We start from the raw sequence: 9013 nt of genomic DNA on the forward strand, positions 1-9013 counted from the left end.
TAGTGGAACCACATTAGCTTATTCTCCAGTACCTCTCCTGTTGCTAAGGATGATTTAAGTATCTCTGCTAGGGCCCCTGCAATTTCTGTACTTGCCTCCCACAGGGTCCAAGGGAACACCTTGTCAGGCACTGGGATTCAGCCACCCTGACAGCAAACACTGCATAGGGTCCATAACCTCGCTGCTGCTTTGCATCACTTCTATAGACTCTGTATCCATCTGCTGAGTAAAGACAGATGCAAAAATTCCATTTACGATCTCCCCCATCTCTTTCAGCTCCATTCTGATCTTCCAGAGTTCCAATTTTGTCCCTTGGAATCCTTTTGTTCTTAGCATATCTGTAGAATTCCTTGGGATTCAGCTTCACTTGTCTGTTAGAGCAACTTCATATCATCTTTTAGCCCTCCTGATTTCTTTCTTAAGTGTTCTCTTGCATTTCTTACACTCCATAAGCACCTCATTTGTTCCTACCTGCCTATATCTGCGATGCATCCCCTTTTTTTTCTATACCAGGGTCTCAATCTCTTTTGTAAGCCAAGGTTCCCTGCACTTGTTACCTTCACCTTTTATTCTGACAGTCATATACAAACTTGGTACTCTCAAAATTTCACCTTTGAAGACCTCTAACTTACCAAGTACACCTTTGCCAGAAAACCGTTTGTCCCAATTCATACTTGCCAGATCCTTTCTGATACCATCAAAATAGAATCTCAATCCACGGACCAGACATATCTTTTTCCATATTTACTTGGAAACTAATGGCATTATGATCACTAGATGCAAAGTGTTCCCCTACACAAACTTCTGTCACCTGACCCATATTCCCTAATAAGAGATCAAGTATTGCACACTCTTCCGTTGCGACTTCAATACAACTGCCCTAAACACATTTGACAAACTATCCAATCTGGTCCTTTTACAGTATGGGAGTCCCAGTCGATACGTGGAAAATTAAAACCACCTACAATAACAACATTATGTCCCTTGCAGCAGTCTGTGATCTCTCTGCAAATTTGTTCCTCTAAATCCTGTGGACTGTCTATACATTAACGTGGTCTTAGAAACATAGAAAACCTACAGCACAATACAGGCCCTTCGGCCAACAATGCTGTGCCAAACATGTACATACTTCAGAAATTACCTAGGGTTACTCATGGCCCTCTATTTTTCTAAGCTCCATGTACCTAACCAGGAGTCTCTTAAAAAACCCTATTGTATCCGCCTCCACCACAGTCGCCGGCAGCCCATTCCATGCACTCTGTGGGGGGAAAAAAAACCACCCTGACATCTCCTCTGTGCCTGCTTCCAAACACCTTAAAACTGTGCCCTCTCATGCTAGCCATTTCAGCCCTGGCAAAAAGCCTCTGACTGTCCACACGATCAATGCCTCTCATCATCTTAGATACCTCTCATCCTCCTTTGCTCCAAGGAGAAAAGGCCAACTTCACTCAACCTGATTGCTCCCCAATCCAGACAACATCCTTGTAAATCTCCTCTGGACCCTTCCTATGGTTTCCACATCCTTCCTGTAGTGAGGCGACCAGAACTGAGCTCAGTACTCCAAGTGGGGTCTGACCAGGGTTCTATAAAACTGTAACATTGCCTCTCAGCTCTTAAACTCAATCCCATGGTTGATGAAGACCAATGCACCATATGCCTTCTTAACCAAACAGTCAAACTGTGCACACAAGGAATTCTACAGATGCTGGAAATTCAAGCAACACACATCAAAGTTGCTGGTGAACGCAGCAGGCCAGGCAGCATCTCTAGGAAGAGGCACAGTCGACATTTCGGGCTGAGACCCTTCGTCAGGACTAACTGAAGGAAGAGCTAGTAAGAGATTTGAAAGTGGGAGGGAGAGGGTGAGATCCAAAATGACAGGAGGGGGAGGGATGGAGCCAGGGGCTGGACAGGTGATTGGCAAGAGGGATATGAGAGGATCATGGGACAGGAGGCCCAGGGAGAAGGAAAAGGGGGAGGGGGGAAAAAACCCAGAGGATGGGCAAGGGGTATAGTCAGAGGGAGAAAAAGGAGAGAAAAAGAAAGAATGTGTGTATATAAATAAATAACGGATGGGGTACGAGGGGGAGGTGGGGCATTAGCGGAAGTTAGAGGAGTCAATTTTCATGCCATCAGGTTGGAGGCTACCCAGACGGAATATAAGGTGTTGTTCCTCCAACCTGAGTATGGATTCATCTTTACAGTAGAGGAGGCCGTGGATAGACATATCAGAATGGGAATGGGATGTGGAATTACAATGCATGGCCACTGGGAGATCCTGCTTTCTCTGGCGGACTGAGCGTAGGTGTTCAGCAAAACGATCTCCCAGTCTGCGTCGGGTCTCACCGATATATAGAAGGCCACATCAGGCGCACCAGACACAGTATATCACCCCAGCCGACTCACAGGTGAAGTGTCGCCTCACCTGGAAGGACTGTCTGGGGCCCTGAATGGTGGTAAGGGAGGAAGTGTAAGGGCAGGTGTAGCACTTGTTCTGCTTACAAGGATAAGTGCCAGGAGGAGGGATGGGGGGGACGAATAGACAAGGGAATCGCATAGGGAGCAATCCCTGCGGAAAGCGGGGGGGGGGGAGGGAAAGATGTGCTTAGTGGTGGGATCCCGTTGGAGGTGGCGGAAGTTACAGAGAATAATATGTTGGACCCACAGGCTGGTGGGGTGGTAGGTGAGGACCAGGGGAACCCTATTCCTAGTGGGGTGGCGGGAGGATGGAGTGAGAGCAGATGTGCGTGAAATGGGGGAGATGCGTTTGAGAGCAGAGTTGATGGTGGAGGAAGGGAAGCCCCTTTCTTTAAAAAAGGAAGACATTTCCCTCGTCCTGGAATGAAAAGCCTCATCCTGAGAGCAGATGCGGCGGAGATGGAGGAATTGCGAGAAGGGGATGGCATTTTTGCAAGAGACAGAGTGAGAAGAGGAATAGTCCAAATAGCTGTGAGAGTCAGTAGGCTTATAGTAGACATCAGTCGATAAGCTGTCTCCAGAGATAGAGACAGAAAGATCTAGAAAGGGGAGGGAGGTGTCAGAAATGGACCAGGTAAACTTGAAAGCAGGGTGAAAGTTGGAGGCAAAGTTAATGAAGTCAATGAGCTCAGCATGCGTGTAGGAAGCAGTGCCAATGCAGTCGTCAATGTAGCGAAGGAAAAGTGGGGGATGGATACCAGAATAGGTTTGGAATATAGATTGTTCCACAAAGCCAACAAAAAGACAGGCATAGCTAGGACCCATACGGGTGCCCATAGCTACACCTTTGGTTTGGAGGAAGTGGGAGGAGCTAAAGGAGAAATTATTAAGAGTAAGGACTAATTCCGCTAGACGGAGCAGAGTGGTGGTAGAGGGGAACTGATTAGGTCTGGAATCCAAAAAGAAGCGGAGAGCTTTGAGACCTTCCTGATGGGGGATGGAAGTATATAGGGACTGGGCATCAAACTGTGCAGCAGCTTTGAGTGTCCAATGGACTTGGACCCCAAGATCCCTCTGCCCCCCCCCCACACTGCCAAGTGTCTTAGCATTAATACTATACTCTGCAATCATATTTGACCTACCAAAATGAACCATCTCACACTTAACTGGGTTGAACTCCATCTGCCACTTCTCAGCCCAGTTTTGCATCCTATCGATGTCCCACTGTAACCTCTGACATCTCTCCACGCTATCCACAATGCCCCCAACCTTTGTGTCATCAGCAAATTTATTAACACATCCCTCCACTTCCTCATACAGGACATTTATAAAAATCGCAAAGAGAAGGGGTCGCAGAACAGATCACTGGTCACTGACCTCCACGCAGAATATGACCTATCTACAACCACTTTTCGCCTTTTGTGGGCAAGCCAATTCTGGATCCACAACGCAAGGTCCTCTTGTATCGCATGCCTCCTTACTTTCTCAATAAGCCTTGCATCGGGTACCTTATCAAATGCCTTGCTGAAACCCATATACACTACATCTACTGCTCTACCTTCATCAGTGTTTTTAGTCACATCCTCAAAAAATTCAATCAGGCTCATAAGGCACGACCTGCCTTTGACAAAGCCATGCTGACTATTCCTAATCCTATTATGCCTTTCCAAATGTTCATAAATCCTGCCTCTCAGGATCTTTCCACCAACTTACCAACTACTGAAGTAAGACTCACTGGTCTATAATTTCCTGGGCTATCTCTACTCCCTTTCTTGAATAAAGGAAAACCATCTGCAACCCTCCAATCCTCTGGAACCTCTCCCGTCTGCATTGATGATGCAAAGATCATTGCCAGAGACTTATTCAACTTGATGCTTTCTAAAGGCTCCAGCACAACCTCTTTCTTAATGTTTACAAGCTTAAGCTTTTCAGTCCGCTGCAAATCATCCCTTCAATCGTCAAGGTCCTTTTCCGTAGTGAATACTGAAGTAAGGTATTCATTAGGTACCTCTGCTATCTCCTCCAGTTCCATAAACACTTTTCCACTGTCACACTTGATAGGTCCTATTCTCTCACATCTTATCCTCTAAATCTTCATATACTTGTAGAATGCCTTGGAGTTTTCCTTAGTCATGCTCGCCACAGCCTTCTCATGCCCCTTCTGGCTTTCTGAATTTCATTCTTAAGCTCCTTCCTGCTAACCTTATAGTTTTCTAGATCTCTATCATCACCTAATTTTTTGAACCTTTTGTAAGCTTTTCTTCTTGACTAGATTTTCAACAGCCTTTGTACACCATGGTTCCTGAATGGTACCATCCTTTCCCTGTCTCTTTGGAACATACCTATGCAGAGCACCACACAAATATCCCCTGAACATTTGCCACATTTCTTTCGTACATTTCCCTGAGAACATTTGTTCTCAATTTATGCTTCCAAGTTCTCCCCCCAGCGATTCTAATTTAAACTCTCCCCAATAGCCTTAGCAAACCTCCTTGCCAGGATATTGGTTCCCCGGGATTCAAGTGCAACCTGTCTTTTTTGTACAGGTCACTCCTGCCCCAAAAGAGGTCCCAATGATCCAGAAATCTGAATCCCTGCACCTTACTCCAATCCCTCAGCCACACATTTATCCTCCACCTCACTCTAATCCCATACTCACTGTCCCGAGATTACTACCTTTGTGGTCCTGCTTCTCAACTTCCTTCTTAACTCCCTGTTGTCTGTTTTCAGAACCTCCTCCCTTTTCCTGCCTATGTCATTGGTACCAATATCTACCATGACCTCTGGCATGGTTCTCCTTCCCACTTCAGGATATCATGGACATGATCAGAAACATTCTGGACCCTGGCACTGGCGAGGCAAACTACCACCTGTGTTTCTTTTCCTGCGTCCAAAGAACCGCCTGTCTGATCCCCGAACTGTAGAGTCCCTTATCACTGCTGCTATTCTCTTCCTTTCCCTACCCTTTTGAGCAACAGGGCTAGACTGTGCCAGAGGCACTGTTGCTTTCCCCAGATAGGCCCCCCCCACCCCCAACAGTACTCAAACAGGAGTACTTATTGTTGAGGGGGACAGCCACAGGGGTGCTGTCTAGTGTCTGACTCTTGCCCTTCCCTCTTCTGATTGTTACCCACTTGTCTGTCATACCTTCGTATTTCTCCGTTCCACCCATAACACCCAGTAGGTGAGTACTCCAGTGTGTCCTGACTAAGCACTGTTGTGACACTTCCCCTGTCTAGTAATGCCACCCCTCCTCCTTTAATCCCTCCTGGTCTGTTGCAACTTAAATGATGGAACCCCAGAATATTGAGCTATCAGTCTGACTCCACCACCACTCCCCGCAACCAAGTTTCACTAATGGCTACAATACCATAATTCCAGGTGTTGATCCATGCACTGAGCCCATCTGCCTTTCCTACAATTCCTGCATTGAAATAGGCAACAGGAATTCTGCAGATGCTGGAAATTCAAGCAACAGACGTCAAAGTTGCTGGTGAACTCTTGACTCTGTCTGAGGTCTTAACAATATCTGGCTCCACAACCCTCCATATTTGTTCTGGCATTCTGGTTCCCATGCCCCTGCACCTCTAGTTTAAACCTCACCTTGCAGCACTAGCAAACTGTATCGCGATATATAGTCCTTCTCCAGTTCAGGTGCAAACAGTCTCTACTGTATAGGTGTGCTACAAAGTTGTCTGGCCAGTCACCCTGGGCCAACAGAGCCTCCTCCATAGACTGGGTTAGGATTTACTGTTTTGTGGTTTGCATTCACAGGAATTAGGAATAACGCTTTATATCCTAAAAGAGAGTTCCTTTGTTTTCCTGCATGTTCTTCCTTTTGCACCCCAGCCATGACGAGTATCCGGAGTATGTGTTCAGGAATTCCCAGCAGTTTGCTGGTATGTGATCAGATTCCCAGCTGACCCACTAAGAGTGCTAGCATGACTTTGTAGGTTCCCACCAGAAGTCTGCTGGTATACATGAGGTATTCCCAACTGTCCCACCAGGAGTTTACTGGTCTGCCATCAAATATTCCCAGCTGTCCCACCAGGAGTCTGCTGGTGTGCCATCAGATATTCATAACTGTCCTACTAGGAGTCTGCTGGTATACATCAAGTATTCTCAGCTATTTCTCCAATAGTCTGCTGGTATGTCTTCAAGGATCCCCAGATGTCCCACTGGGTATGTGCTGGTATGGTGTCAGAGAGTCCCCACTAAAACGGGATAGCTAGTGTATTGTTATTCAGTGGGGAATCTATTGACTGAGTGGCTCAGTCTGCCAACGGGGATAAGTTACCAAGTGTTATTCTGGTTATAAAAAGTGGAAGTGTTATTCTGGTTATAAAAAGATAATGCTGAAAAGGTAGACATGTGGCTAGTTCCTTAGTGTGACGGGCTGGCCTTAACGCAGTTACTGTTGGTCATCCCAGGGACCGTGTTCCTTCAGCTGCCCTATTCCAAGCGCAAGATGACGAGTGGCCAGCAGAGACGGCGGAGGAATTCCACCAGCTCCAGCACCCAGAGCCTCTTCGGCGAGGAGAAGATCGGCTACAACTGGGCCTACAACACCATGTTGACCAAAACCTGGCGATCCAGTGCCACCGGGGATGAGAAATTCGCTGATCGTCTGCTGAAAGACTTTACTGACTTTTGCTCCAATAGGGATAATCGATTGCTCAACTTCTGGGAGAGCTGCTTGGACAAAATGCATTCCAGTGCACCGTGAGAAAGCAAAGCTACGTGTGTGGATAGCTAGTCACGGCATATGCATCCATCTTCTATCTGATGTAAGCTGGTTCACTGCCTGTCGGTATACATGTTATTCTTTTCCCTAATGGACGATAGTCAATGTCCCTTGGTGCATTAATCCCACTTCCTTTCATTGGTTGAATGGTAAATGCCCCTGGTGCATGCATCCAAGCAAAGCACATTGAGGATGGTACATTTTAGTGATATGCAATGATATGAGTCCCTGTTACCCTCTGCATTGTTTCCTGCTGCCTCTGGTGAAGTTTCCAGACAATAATTCCTTTACCCCACTCTTTTACTCTCCAAGGTTGACATGAGTGATCTGTTTGACCACACTGAATTTAGTATTTTCTCAAATCCAGCCACACTTTCAAAAGCCTGGCTGGGATCCAGTTGGGCAGAGGAGGTGCAGCTTTCTGCAATTCAGAAAATGGAAAGGGTTTGGAATGGGGTCCAGAAATGCCAAAGGAAATTGGCTTCATCTGCTCTCACGGCTCTCAGTGGCGTGTAGTTGATTTCCTTTATTGATCAGATCTTTCCCCAACAAACAGTAATCAACTTCTGTGGACCTTGCTCCTTCCAAGCCGAATTGACTTGGTCCCCAAACTGCTATCTTACGGGAAGTCCACATTCTGGCTGGCATCGCTGTGCTGTTGAGTATTTATTTGAGCCTTTGTATACTGAAATATTTACCTCTCTTGTTGAGAGGGGAATGGAAAGACCTGTGCTGCAGGGTTAAACACCGCTGCTGGTACAGTCCTGCTAACAAGAATATTTGTAACCATCCAGTTTGTAATGTGATTGACACACACCTATGCCATCTCCCGATTCTATATTTTTTGTGCATTACCTTCCTCAATTTTCTTTGTAATTCTCAGTCCCCAAAACTGACATTCTTGCCTAAGGTAGTGGTGGTGTTGGTCCTAAGAATGGAAATCCATTTGTAGACTACAGTACAGGAAGTCTCCTAATGGCTTCTGTCAAATTAATACCAAAATCAAGCTCAAACTCCAATTATAATTGACAGAAAATATAGCAACATCTGTCTGTACTTATGGATCTGCTGAGGTAGGAAAATAAGAAAGCTAGGGGAGCAACAATGTCTACATGGATTTCTAAAGAGTGATGTTTCACATTGACTTGTGCTGGCAGGACGGCCACGTTGAAACATGATGAGAATAACTTCTGATTTCTGGCACATATGCTGCACATTATCTCAGTGAAGTCACTAAGTATGAGGGAGACTATGGAATATTTGTCGGGCCAATCCACTTGTGTGAGAATTTAAATTATTACCATAGCTGGGGACAAGCCCCCATTGTTGTGTGGCTGTGATATGGGCTCCATGAAAGTGCCCATTGTCTCCAATACTCTTGTAAAGAGAAAGCTGCACCTTTGACTTGTCCTTAGCTTTATCTTAATAATTTATATTAACAAATAAAGAGGAAAAAATGATTATTTTACTTTGTTATAGTGTTTGTAATTCTGGGGAGTATATTGTTAGACTGCGCAATATTAACTCTTTAGACCAAAATTTAAAAAAAATATCTCAATAGTGGATTTTCAGTTTCAGTAGATTTTAACAAAGTACCCCCTTGTCTTGAGATGCTGATCTCAAAGCCACTGATGTGGGGCAGCTGGGAGCTCATTCTTCCCCCTTAGCACTTCATCATTTGACCACATTTCTTATCAATTGATCTCCTCAAGCAGTTCATCGTCAATCACTGCCTGATTTTCCTGTGTGCCTACCTTCTGATCAAGAGGGCACAAACCAGTGGTCTCCATTGAAACCGTGGCTCAGGCAGTTGTTCATTAAGCTCATGGGCTTGGTTTTGGGGACAGAGAG

The 9013-nt window shown here is 45.7% G+C and overlaps 1 protein-coding gene across 7 annotated transcripts in view; it reads left to right on the plus strand.

Moving 5' to 3' along the window:
- depdc5 (DEP domain containing 5, GATOR1 subcomplex subunit) overlaps positions 1 to 8636 on the plus strand; it is a 234001-nt gene extending 225365 nt beyond the window's left edge. For all 7 annotated transcript variants that reach the window (XM_072243711.1, XM_072243716.1, XM_072243712.1 and 4 more), the window contains one exon: positions 6849 to 8636. In XM_072243711.1, the coding sequence (XP_072099812.1) occupies positions 6849 to 7144 (296 nt within the window). In that variant the 3' untranslated portion in view covers positions 7145 to 8636. The remainder of the gene's footprint in view (positions 1 to 6848) is intronic.
- Positions 8637 to 9013: the final 377 nt, after the last annotated feature.

The sequence above is a fragment of the Mobula birostris genome, chromosome 25 (genome assembly GCF_030028105.1).
Source record: "Mobula birostris isolate sMobBir1 chromosome 25, sMobBir1.hap1, whole genome shotgun sequence".
Lineage (NCBI taxonomy): Eukaryota > Metazoa > Chordata > Chondrichthyes > Myliobatiformes > Myliobatidae > Mobula > Mobula birostris.